Source organism: Telmatherina bonti, assembly GCF_933228915.1.
Source record: "Telmatherina bonti genome assembly, chromosome: 17".
Classification (NCBI taxonomy): Eukaryota; Metazoa; Chordata; class Actinopteri; order Atheriniformes; family Telmatherinidae; genus Telmatherina; species Telmatherina bonti.
The window spans coordinates 8,225,069-8,243,170 of record NC_136615.1 but is presented as its reverse complement, the minus strand read 5'-3'; the positions used below and the strand labels follow the sequence as shown (position 1 = coordinate 8,243,170).

The 18,102-nt window shown below is 43.3% G+C and overlaps 1 protein-coding gene across 1 annotated transcript; it reads left to right on the top strand.

Moving 5' to 3' along the window:
* The first annotated feature begins 512 nt into the window (after positions 1-512).
* pargl (poly (ADP-ribose) glycohydrolase, like) lies at positions 513-18,021 on the top strand. The gene is made up of 17 exons (XM_079256105.1): positions 513-625; positions 2,417-2,775; positions 3,745-3,864; positions 6,154-6,255; positions 6,354-6,425; positions 6,511-6,597; positions 12,210-12,370; positions 12,444-12,520; positions 12,587-12,659; positions 13,237-13,312; positions 13,405-13,552; positions 14,506-14,584; positions 14,665-14,773; positions 14,903-15,002; positions 15,516-15,644; positions 17,205-17,319; positions 17,944-18,021. The coding sequence occupies exons 2-17, from the start codon at positions 2,419-2,421 to the stop codon at positions 17,978-17,980; spliced, it is 1,842 nt and encodes a 613-aa protein (XP_079112231.1). The 5' UTR covers positions 513-625; positions 2,417-2,418; the 3' UTR covers positions 17,981-18,021.
* Positions 18,022-18,102: the final 81 nt, after the last annotated feature.

Below are 18,102 nucleotides of genomic sequence, written 5' to 3'. Positions count from 1 at the left end.
TCACGTGCACATTTTCACTAACTTACTGCTTCCCAAACTTTTCTGGATGGTCCCCTTTTCATCAAGAACAGTTCTCAGCTTTATTAATGTCATACGTACAGATGACGTGTGTGTGTGTGTGTGTATATATATATATATATATATATATATATATATATATATATATATATATATATATATATATATATATATATATATATAAAATGTGTGTGTGTGTGTGTGTGTGTGTGTGTGTATACACACACACACACACACACAATATATATATATATATATATATATATATATATATATATAGAGAGAGAGAGAGAGAGAGAGAGAGAGAGAGAGAGATAGATATAGATATTGATAGATAGATAGATATAGATATAGATATAGATATAGATATAGATATAGATAGATATAGATATAGATATAGATAGATAGATAGATAGTAGCAGCAGCAGTGAGGCGCCACGTGACACTGCGCAGCCGCAGTTCCCTTCAGTTCTCGCTTTCGATTTCGCTGCAAACTGAAAGTAAACTTCTGTGCGTGTGTTTGGTTGGTCCTGGCAGCTTTTATACAAATGAAACTTACATTTAACAACAGTTACGTTGCCTCTGAATACATCTGTCTTTGGTGAAGGTGAGTTTTTTTTCCACTCCGATCTCAGCGTGATTCCGCGCGTCATGGCGCGCGTGGAACATAAATCTGTTGGTTGTAAAGTTTTACTTTCAGGTTTTCCCAGACAACCTCAGCCTTTTGTAGAAGAGAAAAAACATTAAAGTACACACAGAGGTTCTCATATATCCTGCTTTAACTTCTAGCTCAACGTTAATTCTAATGATCTGTTTTACAGTTCCTATCTATCTATCTATCTATCTATCTATCTATCTATCTATCTATCTATCCATCCATCCATCCATCCATCCATCCATCCATCCATCCATCCATCCATCCATCCATCCATCAGGATGTATTATGGCTGCAGCCTTTCCACACAAACTGGGTAGTTACTGGTCAAAGATAGTAGGTTTGTGGTAAAATGCTGCCACCACAGTGGTACCAGTCCCCTTCCCTCTTTTCCCAGTGTCCACACGTTTGATTGGACATGAGGAGAGAAGAGGCGAGGCGACAGACATTTAACAGAATAAGATGTATCTGCTTTATTGTGACCAAATTTACTTGTTTCTCATTTGCTTTAAAGTATCCTGTTAAAAAGAAAAGTCATCTTCTGGAAATGCAGAAGCTGAAACTTTTCCCCAAAGCATGAACTGGTGAACCTTTTGCTGACAGCTCCTCCGACACGTCTCCTTTCTGCTTGATCTTTTCTTTTCACGGTGCTTTGAAACCAGTTTTCAAGCATTAGAGGAATGTATGGAGAGAAAATACTCTGTATTATTGTGTGTGTGTAATACAAACTAATTTATGTTACTTTGTATAAATAATTCATTATTTGTCATCTATATAACATGCATAACTTTTAGTATTTGTAAATATATATTCAAATACACACAAAGTATCTAAAAATTACACACAAAAAATTTACACATACCCTTTTTTTTTTACTTTTGACTTAATAAATTTGATAGTTTTGTGTTTAAAAAGTTTTCTATGAATGCAGATAGTTAAATACGTGTGCATGGATCGCCTGGTACGCACAGACAAAGCTGCATTTACACAGATCAGTTTACAAGTGCATAGGGGGGGGTTGAGACTCTTCATGCTCCCAGCAGCCTCACTGCCTCATGTGGAGACGGTGCGTTTAAGTGCTGCTGGAAAGCTGGGTCATCCGGTTTGTCATCAGATATTTTTCGGTTATTTCAAAGTGGGAAAGATGCTTTCTATGACAGAAGAGTTTACACAGTTTAATCATCATGTACTGCACTCAGAACAAGACATCTCCGTTCGAATGTTTGCACACAGTAAACAGCTAAAAAGGTTTGGCCCAAATACAGCCGACACCTGCAGTTCTGTTTGGCCCACATTTAGCCTTGACTTCCTGTTGGCTAAATGCGAGTTTGTCTGCCAAAACTCAGCCGCATGACCACCACATGCTCCACCAGGAAGGCTTCTCGTATGAAGACCACCTCTGACCTACACAATGCTATCCACAGACAGGTCCAAGCCAACATCTGGCATCTTGACCACACAAGATACTTGCCTTGACCCTTGACACTTGGCAGCACCGTAACTGAGCACTAAGTGCAAAAGTAGCCCAGATTAGGCCCAAATGTTTCTGTTATCAGGGACTAGTCTGCTTTACCCAGGAGATTAGTTTACAGAGGAGGTAACTGGTAGATTTACTGGCAGGATTCCTGGTTCTGTGTGTGATTTTACATTCCCACTTCTGAGTGCTGTGTGTGTGACTACCGGTCCAACTTGAGGATTCAGACTGAAGCTCATGGTGATGGACTTCCTGATCATCTCTTGCAGAGATGGCCGGGTCAAAAAATCGCAACGACAGCTCCCAGATGAAAGACCTCCTCCAGCCTGATGGACCGGAAAAGGTTCAAAATGAAAAACCCAAGTTCAGCAAAGACAGCTCGGTCCAAGCCAACACATCCTCCGCCTCTGCCTCTGCCTCTGCCTCTGCCTCTGCCTGCCCCACCTCCTCCTCCTCCGCTGAACACAACTCTGAGGAAGTAAACCGGTCAGAAGACCAGAAGTCAGCTTTACAGTGGGAGCAGCCCACCTCATCATGCTGCCAGCTGGGAGATTTGAGAAGACATCCAGGAATCAACCTGGAGCTGGGACCTCTGAGTTTCAACAGTGCTCACACCGTCCTCATAGATGTAAGTCAAGATAATTAATGACAACAAATAAGGAATGTAAAAAATGTTTTTTCTTCTCACTTATTTAAGGACACATTGTGAGAACTTGATACTGACATACTGAGAAAAAAAAAAAAGAAAAACAGCAGAAAATGTTAATTATGCAAACAGAAGTCAAGTATTGGAGGGAAACTGCCGTCCACTCAGCAGGTGGGGGCTTCAGAGATGTGGCCGGTAGATTGCAGGTTCCAGGACAGACTGGAGAGTGTGGTGGAGAAAGTGGAACCTGAAAACCTGAAAGTACTCAGGACAGCAGAATCAGTGATTTAGCTTTGAGAAGAACACATTCATTTAATGTTTCCAGCTTCACTGTGGGATGAAAACGCCGAACTGGTCTCTTTTATCTTCTGAAGTCTTATGTTTTCATTATGGGTGACTTTGCTGAAATAAGCTAAACCTTGTATGGAAAGGTCTGGAGATAGTGATAACTGATAATTTCAGTAGTAATGGGACCTTTACAGATGTTTGGAAGAGGAATCTTACATTCTGATTGGCGGACCATCTGAAGTCAGCTTTTAGATCCTGTTTTATCTTCTTCATCACATCATGCAGTTTTAACTTAACGTGTGTTCGCTTCTCTGTAATGCACAAATGGTTGCATTATTTAAAAAGTTGCATCAAAGTGAAGCTGAAGTTGACGTGTTCCTGCACCATGCAGTTATTTCTTCTACAAAATGATGTCTGTTTTAATGCATTGAAGCCTGAAAGACAACCAATGGCCAAAGGTGGCTTTCACTTTGGTCATTTTGCTTGTACATTCTCGGTTTCCACGTTTGCTGTCATGTCTGTCGCTGTTTCAGAGAGAAATGGGGTTCATGTTTGGAAATCACTGCATTCTGTTCTGTTTTTATTCACACAGTGTCCCATGCTTTTAAACAGGGTTGTACTTCAGAAAACTACCTGAGTATGACTCGTCTGTTTGTCTTCCAGGTGAATGTTTTCAACAGTAGCGGTCAAATTATTGCTCAGGAGGGGAGAGACGTGTGGCTCAGTAATCACGTGAAGATGCCATATTCACCAGCAAGCACGATGGATACTTCCAAATTTAGGGTAAAAAATGAGAAAAATCATGATTATGCAGTTTTTCCACATTAGTTATTCAAACTTAGTCCTTGTGTTCCCCTGAAAAGGGATTTAGACGGTTCTGACAAACCTTTTTAAAGCAGAGTCTTCCTTTCTTCACTATATAATTCCTTGGTTGTAATAAAGCTGTTTTCAGTAAACAAAGCCCTTTGATCAAGTACTGGATACAAAGTTATGCAAAGTAGTTGTAAGAACCATCCTCTAACTCCATAGAAACCTTTAGTCCAGCCGTGAAGTAACACAGAGAGCTACAGGAGAAACGTAGTGCAAGAAAAACCAACAAAGAAGTGGATGGGAAGCCTTTTCTTTCTAAACACGAAGAGAAGGAAAAGATAAAGTCATAGAAAAGAAGAGCAGGAACATGTAGGTCAGGGGTGCCACAGTCCAGTCCTGGAGATCTACCATCCTGCAACCTTTAGATGCAACCCCTGTCCATCACAGCTGAGTCAAATAGCTGAATTCCTGTTCTGCATGTCATTCAGCTCTGCAGAGGCCTGATAACGAGACACTTATTTGATTCAGGTGTGTTGGAGAAGGGTTTCACCTAAAAACAGCAGGATGTCCTTGGACCGTATCTCCAGGACCGGACTTGGGCACCCCTGATGTCGGTGTTCGTAAGCAAAGATGACGTTGCAACAATGTGAGTCTTGGAGATTTAATGATGAGTTATGTGGGATGTGATAGAAGAGGTTTAGATGTGGCATCTGGAGATGCATCATGGTGTCCCAGGTGGACGAGACTCAGGATAGGCGTATCATCTTATGAGACCCCCCAGATGGTACCTGGAATAGAATGGTAATAGCAGGAACAAATGAATAAATGAGGGAGAGGAATAAGGGAGAAGGAAGGGGGTGAGGGATGGGAAAGGTAGATAAGGCAGAAAAGGGAAGGCTGAAGAGGTGATGGATCCGAGCAAGGGTGGGTAAGATGGGGTTGAGAGAGTGAAACAAATTCTTCAGGGTGTGAGTTCAGGGTGTGAGGCAGTTATAGGAAGTCTCAGCAAAGTGTAGTTGAGGCCTAGGATGAACCTAAGTTCATCCATCCATCCATTTTCTTAACCATTTAGTCCAAGCTGGAGCCGAGCAGCAGTCATCGGGCAAGAGGCGCGATACACCCTGGACAGGTCGCCGGTCCATCACAGGGTCACACAGAGACATTCATTCATTCACTCATACATTTTCTGAAACGCTTAATCCAATTCAGGGTAGCGGGGAAGCTGGAGCCTATCCCAGCTGGCTTTGGGCGACAGGCAGGGTACACCCTGGACAGGTCGTCGGTCCACAGAGACAAACAACCATTAACGCTCACACTCACTCCAAAGGATGATTTAGAGTAACCAAATCACCTAACATGCATGTGTTTGGACGTAGGGAGGAAGCCGGAGAACCCGGAGAGAACTAACGCATACACGGGGAGAACATGCAAACACAGAAAAGCCACCATTAAAACCTCGCTAAGGCTGCTGCATGTCGCTTGTCATACTATACCTGCTGGCCAGGACGCTGAAAGACAGCTGCTTTCAGATGAAACAGCAAGTAAAGCTGGCGAAGATTAAACACTTGCAAACAAGAAAACAAAGTCTGGATAGACAAACACAACTTGAAAAGAGCCACAAACCAGGATAATTTCCTTTGCATTCAGATGCAGTTTTTGGATTGTCTAGGATGGCGATGCCTATCCCTTAGAGATAGGGTGAGGAGCTCGGTCATCCGGGAGGAGAACAGAGTAGAGCCACCGCTCCTCCGCATTGAGAGGAACCAGTTGAGGTGGTTCGGGCATCTGGTCAGGATGCCTCCTGGACCTCCCTGGTGAGGTGTTCCAGGCACGTCCCTCAGGGAGGAGACCCCGGGGAAGACCCAGGACACGCTGGAGGTATTATATCTCTCGGGTGGCCTGGGAACGCCTCGGGATCCCCCCGCAGAGTTGGCAAATGTGGCTGGGGAGAGGGAAGTCTGGGCTTCCCTGCTTAGGCTGCTGCCCCCATGACCCGACCCCAGATAAGAAGCAGAAAATGGATGGATGGATGGATAGATAGGATCGTTTTTCAGAGGAAGACAGTTCTGTAACTCTTGTATCTGTTTATGTAGACTTACCTGTCGCTGAGGGGCTCATGTTGTCCTGCTTTCTGAATGGATAGACTTACTTAGGACACACCGCTGTGTAGAGATGACCTTTCTCATGACCAGTCCTGCTAATCTGTAGCTTTTATTGCTCTGAAAAAAGACGAGCAGGAAGTAAAAGTGAACAACATTGCAGGTAAATTTGACTGGACCCAGCCAAGTGTCAAGGTGGAAACTGATCTGCAAGCAGCTGGAAGCTTTGGCCAGAAAGACAGAAGTGAGTGCTGATGATGTGAAGGTACGTATGGATACTCACCTTTTAAATTGACAGTTTTATCATCTATAAGCAAGGAATGGAAAATATTATCTGTAAGTCCCAAACTGTTCTGTCACCAGGAAGCCATCCTCAAATATAACCCTAAGTATAAAGGTCAGTGGTCGTTTGATGCCCTCTCCACATTTGTTAAGGTCAGTGTTTAACCTTAATCATCTAGTGTTTTATGTTTAAACAGTAACAAATTATTTTAAAAAAATGTTCATATTTTCATTCCAGTGCATCCCAAAACAGGAAAACTACTTCCAGACGTTGTTTCCAAAGATCGCCGCCTTGGCGTTAAAGCTGCCCCAAGAAGTGAAGAAGGTATGACTGAAGGAAACGCCAAACATTACGCTCAGTCTGTTGAATTTACCGTATTTTATAAACTACTTTGGAGTATAAGTTGCATCAGTCAGGAAGAAAAAAAAAACATAAATATGTGGCATTTATTTAGAAATTTATTTTACAAAATCTAAGAACTAGGGGTGGGAAAATCAAATTGAAAAATCAAATATGGGGATTTTTTGCTTCACAATTTTAACACAATTTTATTTATTTTTCAAATAAATACAAATAATCCATTATAAGTTTTTGTCATTTTTATTGATTTTATTGATCTTTTTACTCGTCTTCTTGAGGATTATAGCAGCAGAATGATGGTCTGGCTGCTGTGTTGTTTTTTTTCCTAATTGAAATCAAGAAAAATGACGAGCCCAAAAAAAGTTTTAGACATTTTTTTTTTTTAAATCTACAAAAAACCAGTAATATCAAAGAATTGTGAGAATTGCAATTTAAATCGTATCGGCACCCAAAAAATCGGAATCGAATCGGGACAAAAGCATGTCGTCACAGCCCTACTGAGAACAGACATGTAATCCAGAAAGGCAAGTTATTCAGCAATGCAACAGGACAGAGCAACAGGCTACATGTTTGTCCGGTATGTTAGCGAAACACATGAACAATTGTTCCATTACACAGTAGCAGAACGAGCGTATGATGAGCCAACGAGTCCACTAAGCAAGTTACCAGTAAGCAAGTTACTGAGACACATCATCACTGAGACTCTTCCTTCTCCGTGATGCCTTAACTCCTCCAACTCTTGAGGAAGATGAAGAGCTGTCTCCTCTTCTGCTCCTCCTGTTTAAGCCACGGTTACTTCGCATCAAGCAGCAACACCAACTAGACCCACCTGTAAAGTCATTTATATTCATGTCCATGGCAACCAGCAGAGCATGGAGATGTGGCAGCATCGTTGACAAGCCCCCTCCCAGCTGCACGTTGTTCAGGCACCCATCTGTGCAGTCGTACCTCTAGGTCTGGCCATCTCTCTTTCTGCCCACTTTGAGCTTTTTTTGTTTACTTTATTGAAGCAAGAGGAACCTCTGCTGGTCGTCGGTCCCGTATGAGTTCCTCACTGACTCCAAACGTTCTCTCTGCTGCCCGATTACTAATTCCAACTGCATGTTTTACTGTCTGCAGTTTGTAGTCTACAGAATATGATTTTCCTTTGTTTGTTTTCAGTCTTTCACAGTTGTCTTTACATTAAAGTTTCAGTTCTTTTATCAGTGATGCAGAATCAGCGGAGAGTTGTCGGAAGTCTAGAGCGCCTTTTTGCTGAGTCATACTATTTAAAAATTCTGATTTACAGTCTGGAAATTACGGTAAGTTGTAAAAACAATAATATCAGACTGCTACAACAAATTCTTATTTAGCAAAAATGACTCAGTTGTGTTAAAATAGTTTACATCTCATTTTCAGACTCAACCTTTTCACAGTAAATCTCATTATTACTGACTATGTCAGGTTTTTATTAAAAATGAGAGGAATTAAATCTGCCTGAGCCATCTCTGGTACTTGGTTTGACTATGTCATGTCAAATGTATGATTGTTATCCTTTTACTGTTTAAGGTTTTGACCTTTTTATTAATGTGAATGCCCATGAGGGCAACCTTCCCATCCCAATTGTGAAAAAAAAAAATTCAACGCTTTTTCCAAAGTGCAACCAAGAGTTCTAGTGGTGTAGTGAATAACTCAGTGTACTTCAATACAGAAGTTCATGGGTTCAATCCCAATGTAGGGCCATTAGAAAAAAGGTCAGTGGTGCATAGATCTTTTTTTTTCAATTTCTTATACTTATGCAAATTCATTTCAATCATTAAGCATAGTTAAAAAAAATGGGCATTCACAGTTGCTATTATTTCAATAATAGCTGGTTCTAGTTATTATTATTATTATTATTATTATTATTATTATTATGAATTCTATTTTTCAAACTATTATGAAAAACACTGATACATTGTTATAAGAATGTAAGAAGACATTTTCTCATCCTTTTTTGTAGCATGAGCATTAAAAGGTTAAAATCTGGAGATCTGAAGACAGTTTTAAAAATAAAATGACGAGCTATAACGTGTGGTGTTTGGGACATTGTTGCAACCGATATATATCAGCAGGGGCCAGATGCAGGAAAGCCATGTGTATCGTATTTCCCACACACTCCTGTTAATAACATGACAATGTTCCATTTTGATTTTATATAACGGTTAAGCAGATTAGTCTTCATCTTCATCTTCATGCTGCTTATCCGGGGTCGGGTCGCGGGGGCAGCAGCCTAAGCAGGGAAGCCCAGACTTCCCTCTCCCCAGCCACATTTGCCAACTCTGCGGGGGGATCCCGAGGCGTTCCCAGGCCAGCCGAGAGATATAATCCCTCCAGCGTGTCCTGGGTCTTCCCTGGGGTCTCCTCCCAGAGGGACGTGCCTGGAACACCTCACCAGGGAGGTCCAGGAGGCATCCCGGCCAGATGTCCGAGCCACCTCAACTGGTTCTTCTCGATGCGGAGGAGCAGCGGCTCTACTCTGTTCTCCTCCCGGATGACCGAGCTCCTCACCCTATCTCTAAGGGAGAGCCCGGTCACCCTGCGGAGGGAACTCATTTCAGCCGCCTGTATATGAGATCTCGTTCTTTCGGTCACGACCCACAGCTCATGACCATAGGTGAGGGTAGGAACGTAGATCGACTGGTAAATCGAGAGCTTCGCCTTCTGACTCAGCTCCTTCTTCACCACAACAGACCGGCGCAGAGTCCAGATTACTGCAGACGCCGCACCGATCCGTCTGTCGATCTCGCGCTCCATCCTTCCCTCACTCGTGAACAAGACCCTGAGATATTTAAACTTTGAGGCAGGACCTGACTCCTGACCCAGAGAGGGCAATCCACCCTATTCCGGCTGAGGACCATGGTCTCAGATTTGGAGGTGCTGATTCTCATCTCAGCCGCTTCACAGCCGCGAATCGCTCAAGCGAGAGCTGGAGATCACGACCAGATGAAGCCAACAGGACCACGTCATCTGCAAAAAACAGGGACCCAATCCTGAGGCCACCAAGCCGGATCTCCTCAACACCTCGGCTGCGCCTAGAAATTCTGTCCATATAAGTTATGAACAGAATCGGTGATAAAGGGCAGCCTTGGCGGAGTCCAACCCTCACCGGAAACGAATCCGACTTACTACCGGCAATGCGGACCAAGCTCTGACACCTGTCGTACAGGGACCGGACAGCTCGTACAAGGGGGTCCGGTACTCCATACTCCCAGAGTACCCCCCACAGGAGCCCCCGGGGGACATGGTCGAATGCCTTCTCCAGGTCCACAAAGAGGGTATAGAGGGTTCCGCGACCAGGATGAAAACCACACTGCTCCTCCTCAATCCGAGATTTGACTATCTGGCAGATCCTCCTCTCCAGGACCCCTGAATAGACCTTCCCAGGGAGGCTGAGGAGTGTGATTCCCCTGTAATTAGAACACACCCTCCGGTCCCCCTTCTTAAAAAGGGGGACCACCACCCCAGTCTGCCAATCCAGCGGTACTGCCCCCGATGTCCACGCGATGCTGCAGAGGCGTGTCAGCCAGGACAGCCCCACAGCATTCAGAACCTTAAGGAACTCCGGGCGGATCTCATCCACCCCCGGGGCCTTGCCGCCAAGGAGCTTTTTGACCACCTCAGCGACTTCAGCCCCAGAGATAGGAGAGTCCACCCCTGAGTCCCCCAGCTCTGCTTCCTCATGTTGACGTGTTGGTAGGATTGAGGAGGTCTTCGAAGTATTCCTTCCACCGACCCACTACGTCCCGAGTTGAGGTCAGCAGCTCCCCACCTCCACTGTACACAGTATTGATGGAGCACTGCTTCCCCCTCCTGAGCCGCCGGATGGTGGACCAGAATCTCCTCAAAGCCGTCCGGAAGTCTTTCTCCATGGCCTCGCCGAACTCCTCCCATGCCTGAGTTTTTGCCTTGGCGATAGCCGAAGCCGCATGCCGCTTAGCCCGCCGGTACCCATCAGCTGCCTCCAGAGTCCCACAGGCCAAGAAGGCCCGATAGGACTCCTTCTTCAGCTTGACGGCATCCCTCACTGCTGGTGTCCACCAACGACCTTACGGCCACAGCTCCGGCTGGCCGCCTCAGCAATAAAGGCATGGAACACAGCCCATTCAGACTCAATGTCCCCCGCCTCACTCGGGACATGTTCGAAGCTCTGCTGAAGGTGGGAGTTGAAGCTCGCTCTGACAGGGGACTCAGCCAGACGTTCCCAGCAGACCCTCACAACACGTTTGGGCCTGCCAGATCTGACCGGCTTCCTACCCCACCATCTAAGCCAACTCACCACCAGGTGGTGATCAGTTGACAGCTCCGCCCCCCTCTTCACCCGAGTGTCCAAGGCATGTGGCCGCAGGTCCGATGATACAACTACAAAATCGATCATCAAACTGCGGCCCAGGGAATCCTGATACCAGGTGTACATATGGACACTCTTATGTGGGAACATGGTGTTCGTTATGGACAATCCATGACGAGCACAGAAGTCCAATAACAAAACACCATTTGGGTTCAGAGGGGGGGGACCATGCCTCCCAGTCACTCCCCTCCAGGTCTCACTGTCATTGCCCACATGAGCATTGAAGTCCCCCAGCAGTACAATGGAGTCCCCAGAAGGAGCACCCTCCAGCACTCCCTCCAAGGACTCCAGAAAGGGTGGGTACTCTGAACTGCTGTTCGGCGCATAAGCACAGACAACAGTCAGGACCCGTCCCCCCACCAGGAGGCGGTGGGGAAACTACCCTTTCATCCACCGGGGTAAACCCCAACGTGCAGGCACCAAGCTGGGGGCTGATGAGAATGCCCACACCTGCTTGGTGCCTCTCACCATGAGCAACTCCAGAGTGGAAGAAAGTCCAGCCCCTCTCGAGGGTACTGGTTCCAGAGCCCAAGCCATGCGTCGAGGTGAGTCCAACTATATCTAGTCGGAACCGCTCAACCTCGCGCACAAGCTCAGGCTCCTTCCCCACCAGAGAGGTGACGTTCCACGTCCCCAGAGCCAGCTTCTGCAGCCGGGGATCGGACCGCCAGGGTCCCCGCCCCCTGCTGCCGCCCAGCTCACATTGCACCCGACCCCTACGGCTCCTCCCGCAGATGGTGAACCCACGGGAGGTGGGGCCCATGTAACCCTTTCGGGCTGAGCCCGACCGGGCCCCATGGGCAAAGGCCCGGCCACCAGACGCTCGCTCTCGTACTCCACCTCCAGGCCTGGCTCCAGAGGGGGGTCCCGGTAACCCGCGTCTGGGCAAGGGAACATTTCTGCCCAGGTTTGTGTTCATCATGGGGGTCTTGTGAGTAGTAATACTCATACAGAATAGTAACTTTTTAATTTAAGCTTTGTCATGTAAAAAACATTTTAAGCTTAAGAAAATGCTAAATTTACAAAAGAAAAGAATTCCAGACGAGTTTAATGTTCTCGCTCCTCCTGCTTCGTAACTAATGCTGCGAAAGTTTAGCTTGTTTTCCACAAGCAGACTCCACCTGCTGGTTCTAAAAAATACCAACTGTGTGATGAAATAGCCTGAAATGAGACCTTTCTGACGGATTGCGTGTTTCTGTGTGCTCAGGTCATCCCACTGCTTCAGAGAGGATGCTCTGCAGCCATCACGCTGTCACAGCTACAGATTTCCTGCCTGCTGGCGAACGCATTTTTCTGCACCTTCCCTCATCGCAACACCTCCAGCCCTAACGCAGAGTACCACAACTACCCCTCCATCAACTTCTCCAGGTCAGCAACTGTAGCACAACGTGTCTCCATAGCCTGTTCATCCTGTGAGGTGACGTACTCATTCTGCTTGCAGCCTGTTCGGGAACTGGTCAGAGCGGAAGAAAGAGAAGCTGCGGGCCATCATGTATTACTTCAAGGTGGTGACTGGTGGTAAGTGGGAAACCTCTTCTTACTGGTTTTTGTGAGAGAAAGCTTATGACATTTTTGTGTTTGCAGAAACTAAACCAGAAGGACTGGTGACGTTCGAGAGGCATTGCCTCAGAGACACAGATGCTTCCAACTGGAAAAAGTAATGACTTTTATTTTCATTAACATATTCATAATTTCAGATATTTTCATGTGCCTACATACGTTGGATGAAACAGTTGTAGGGATGAGCAGTGATAAGAGGTGGTTGATGTTCTGGTGAGACCACTGGAGGGTTAGGAAGCAATGAAGAAAAGTCTGAACAGAGTTGGTCTGCAAGATAAAAAAAAACCTTCTGTCAGAAACGGGCTGGGAATCAGGAAAAGGGTGGAAATGAGCTGCTTGTTGGAAGTTTGGGTGCTTTTCTGCTATCAAACTGTTTTGCATGAATGATTTTCTTTAGCTTGTCTGTAAATCACTTTAAATTGAACATGAGGAGGAAACTGAGGATTTACCGAGGAAGAAATTACAGCTTATAGAGCAAAGAGCATGATTTTTTCCCACCTTTTTATTTCTATTTATCTGTAATTATTTTGTTCAAAAGTAAATGGATGTTACGCAGAAGATGATCATTTTTATTGATTTTCTTTGGAACCCGAAGAATCAGTTGAATACTTTTTATGCGTTAATTTTGAACTAAATTGTGCAGAAACAGATTTTAATCAGTGATTTTGTTGCAGCTGTAAGGAGAAACTGCACAAACTGCACGTCACGTCAGACGGCAGCATCGAGACTGAAGGAGCCGGCATGCTTCAGGTGAGACCCGACCCACAGCAGAGCCGATCCTCAGCTGTTTCACTCCACAGCTGGGAGGTGATTGGTGTGTGTGTGTGTGTGTGTGTGTGCAGGTGGACTTTGCCTCCAGCTGGATAGGCGGAGGTGTTCTGGGATCTGGTCTGGTTCAGGAAGAGATCCTGTTCCTCATGAATCCAGAGCTGATCGTGTCGCGTCTCTTCACTGAGAGACTCACAGACAACGAGTGTCTGATCATCACAGGTAAAAATAATAAAGTTAGAATGAAATAAAAGAATATTGTGGATTAAAATGATAATAATTGTGATTTAGTCAGAATGAAATGATCCTTATTCCATGTTTTTAAATGAACCTCCATCTCTTGTTGCAGTTTTCACTGCTATTCAGAAAAGGGTTTGAAATGACAAAATATTTTGTCAAAAAGTTTATAAATCTGCATCAAAGAATTATTGTGTATGATATTAAGTCACTGATGAATAATTAATTAAAATTAAGTCAGTTTATTTATACAGTGTCATTGAACATGAATAAACATTACTGTAAATGTACCAGAGTTAGCCAAATGGTTGTTTTTAATCCACAGTCTGGACAAAGAAAAACAAAACCACAACAATAAAGTTAAATTAAATTTAATTATGCTTGAATAAAATAAATAAGAAATTAAGTTAAAATAAAAAAATTAAATTATATTAAAATAACTTAAATAAAGAAAATAAAATTAAGTTAAAATAAAATAAAATTAAATTATGTTTAAATAAAATAAGTCAAAATTAAGTCAAAATTAAAAATAAAATAAGAGTGTATCACCATCAGGTTTAAGCATGAAAAACTTGAGCTGCTTTTAACAGTCGGTGGTTTGGCAGCCATTTTAATCCACAATTTTCTGTTTCTGAGAACATTTAAAAAAATGTCATTTCATCTTTTTTTTAACAAACTTAATAATAAACCATGTTAACATATTTTAGGGTGCAGTAGCCCTTTAATTGCTGATGTGTTCATGCCAGACAGACTTGTTTCTCTGACTGACTCACACACCTTGCTGTGAACGAAGGTTAATGTGCCATTAAAGAAAAGCATCTGCTTGTTTTTTTTCTGAAAACATGAAAGTTATTTAACATTTTCTGAGATAAAGCTGGATTTTCTCTTGCTTTTCAGCAGGCGTAGCTTGGATGTGTTACAGCTGTCCTTGTTTTCAGGCTCGCAGCAGTTCAGTATTTACTCTGGTTTTGGGGACAGCTTCGAGTGGATCGGCCCGCATGAAGAACAAATGAAAAGGTCTGAAGATCTGTTTAAAACCTGCATTAGATGTTTTTCATCGTTGGATCTACGACGTGATTTGTTCTGGTTTTGGTTAGAGATGCGTGGGCTCGGCTGGAGAGGCAGATCCTGGCCATCGACGCGCTGCACTTCAAACACAGCAGGGATCAGTACAACATGCGCAGTATCAATCGGGAACTGAATAAGGTCAGGTTACCAGTTTGTTTCACCTGCAGGCATCTTAGCAATGGTCCCAGTTAGTTCAGAATGATGCGACGCTTCTGGATGCTGACTGCTTCCATGTTCCATACGTTTTTCTCTCTGGTGTGTTTGCAGGCATATTGTGGTTTTAAAAGGCATCATAAGCATAAAACGCCAGACATCGCCACTGGGAAATGGGGCTGTGGAGCCTTTAATGGAGACCCACAACTTAAAGGTGAACTTTGTTACACAATGATGGATCTGTTGTTCAGGAGCAGAAAGCCTCTTTTAGCTTTTAACTCGACGTCCATGTCAGCTAAAATGACATTTTATATCACATTCAGTCATTTAACAGATGCTTTTCTCTAAATAATTAACACTTTGACTTTACTTCATGTAAATATATTACATTTATAAATGTGGTTGAGACTTTGTGGAACATTTACGCAACACAAATGAAGAGAAATTGCTGGATTCATATGGAAATATCATTCTGCAGCTGAGAATTAAAACTACTAGGGGCAGATATTACAAGAGATTTTCTTTTTTCTGCTCCTTTTCTGTTTTGTTTTGTTTTTTTGTACTGTAAAGTCTTGTTTTACCTTTTGTATGACCATGTGAGAAATAAAAAATAACTACTGCTCTTCTGGACTTTAAGAGTTAAATGTGACCTTTAAGACGTTTTCTGAGGGAAATGTGGGGAAAACCGCCAGTCTGAGCTCCATTTTCACACATTGTGCATTTCCAGCTGTTATCCAGCTGATGGCAGCAGCCAGAGCAAGCCGGGGTTTGGCCTTCTTCACCTTCAGAGATGAAGAACTGGAGCGAGGACTGCAGCAGATCTACCACCTGCTGGTCTCAGAGAGCACAACAGTTGGTGAGAAATCCCAGGAATCCCAAAACAGTTTTACGTTATAATGTTTCCCTGTTCAGGTCCTGAATGTTTCAGTCTCACAGTTTAAACCATCTGATGTTTAGTTGCAGATAAGAAGCAAAGTTCTTCACATGCTGGTCATGAATATCTGGAAGAATGGAGAAAGTATCAATAATTACCTTAAAGACATGATCACAACCTGTTTTTGATGCTTTTAAGTTACAATAAACCAAAAGCAAAGTTCATATTTCTCATCTGGCGAGTTTTTAATTCTGTTTCAAAGTGATGAACAACAAATTCTGTCCTTTTTATAAAGGAAAACTTGTGAAAAAAGCAGTTTGACTCAGAAAAATAGTTTATTTTTAACGTGTCCTGTCCAGCAGAATGATGCTCTGGCTGCCGGGTTGTGCTTTCCAAGAGGAGCCTTTAGGATACGAGGCTCCTCTTGGTTCCTAAACTTTATTCTTTATTTTATTACCTCCATCATGAATCTGTTATTTCAGCTTATAATTGCTGGAGGAAAAGAGACAGTAGAGGAGAAGAGAGAAATGATGGAGAGAGAGAAAAGGAAAAACTGAACAAAAAGCAGAAAACAAGCCACAGCAACTGTCACACACATCTTTCAAACCTTTAGAAGATCATCAGGTATCTAAAATCACGATAAACACCCAACGAAGAAAATGAAATAAAAAATACTTTATTAATCCCCAAAGGGAAATTCAATATTATAGTATATAATAATAATTAACTACAGGAGGTCTTGTTCCGGAGGCTGATGGCTGCTGGCAGGAATGATCTTCTGTATCTTTCAGTCTTCCATCGGACCTGAAGAAGCCTCTCACTGAACACACTTTGTTGTTTCATCACTGTGTTGTGGAGAGGGTGTGAAGAATCCTCCATCATCTTCATCAGCTTGTGCAGCATTCTTCTTTGGACAATCAGCTCCAGCGGCTCCAGAGTTACTCCAAGCACAGAAGCAGCTTTCTGGATCAGTTTGTTGATTCTCTTCAAGTCTCTGGTTCTGATGCTACTACCCCAGCAGATGCTGCAAAGCTGACTGCACTCTCCACAACAGACTTATAGAAGATATGCAACATCTTGGTGCAGACGTTAAACCATCTCAGCTTCCTTAAGAAGTACAGTCTGCTCTGACCTTTCTTGTAGATGTAGTCAGTGTTGCATTTCCAGTCCAGTTTGTTGTCCAGCTGAACTCCAAGATACTTGTATTCCTCCACCACCTCCACCTCCTCTCCCAGGATGGAAACAGTGCTTTGTTTATTCTTCTTCCTCCTGAAGTCAACAATCATCTCTTTTGTTTTGCTGCTATTTAATATGAGATGAAAACATAGCTATTTTATATCAAATTATACAGCCCTTTGATCGGAACATCCTGACAGTTTTGACAGTTTTTAACAATTTCTAACTCATCTGATGATAAATATGTTTGTTGTTTTAAAGAAACATTCAACACTTGCTGCATTTAGCTTGTAATCAGCACCAAAGTGCAGAGAACTACCTGGATTAGACCCCTGTCATGAACAAAAATGCATTTTCTTGTTACAGAGCAACTGCTCAGCCTTCTGGAGGACTTCTGCGCAGATCAGCACACACCTGGAGGTTTGCACGTTAATCTGTTCGAGTTCATCAGAAGGAACATCAGACGCTCCAGAAGTCACCTGTGAGGACATCTGCACTCATTTGCACTAAAATATGAATGATTTATTTCAAGCAGAAAAGAGGGAAAGTTTTCAGGCCTTTTCTTTCTTCTGTTGTTTTATAATCTAAAGGTACAAGTCTAGAGAAATGAAGGGATTCTTTGATTGGTATTTAATTGATGTATTGATGAGTCTATTTTTTAATTACTTTCAGAAAAAGAGCTAAAAGAAGGCGCTACTAATAAGTAAAGCCATATTTGGATTTAAACTCTGTAGTAAAACTAGTTTTATTTGTTGGTAAAAGTCCAGAGAGTTAGCCGTGTTTCTGCTGCAGGAGAAGCTTTATTGTCATCATGCAAAGCATCATGGGATTTCATTCAGCAGCTCTTAACTAAGTCACAAAGGAAAACACATAATATAAGAAAGTCACTCTTTAAAAATGTCTAAATAAATGTAAAAGTAGCATAAAAGGAATAAAAAGTAGCATAAAAATCAATCTTTAAAGTGAATATAAAGCACATACATGCTGCATCCTGGAATGCTGCAGTTTATGCATCATGACAGCAGGCAAAGAGAGAGAAGGAAGCATGGTAGGTGCAGGGAAGGGGTCCCTGTTAAATCACAGGCTGCCTTCCACCGTCTGGTAGGTCGCACCACATCCACCGTGACCTGCAGCCTCGCTGACACCCAGCAGGTTAGAACCCAACCCCTGAGATGAGTACAGCCCAGTTCCCTCCAAAACCAGCTGAAGAAAGGAAACGTCTCCAAAGTTTGCTTCCCTGCAAACTACAAGCTGAGTTGATGCA

What these genes read in the sequence shown, in the direction of transcription:
- pargl (XM_079256105.1), top strand. Translation starts at nt 2,419, where the DNA reads ATGGCCGGGTCAAAAAATCGCAACGACAGCTCCCAGATGAAAGACCTC. An exon ending in TGGATACTTCCAAATTTAGG is followed by an intron (nt 3,865 to 6,153) that starts GTAAAAAATGAG and finishes ACAACATTGCAG; the next exon opens with GTAAATTTGACTGGACCCAG. An exon ending in AAGGAGCCGGCATGCTTCAG is followed by an intron (nt 13,313 to 13,404) that starts GTGAGACCCGAC and finishes GTGTGTGTGCAG; the next exon opens with GTGGACTTTGCCTCCAGCTG.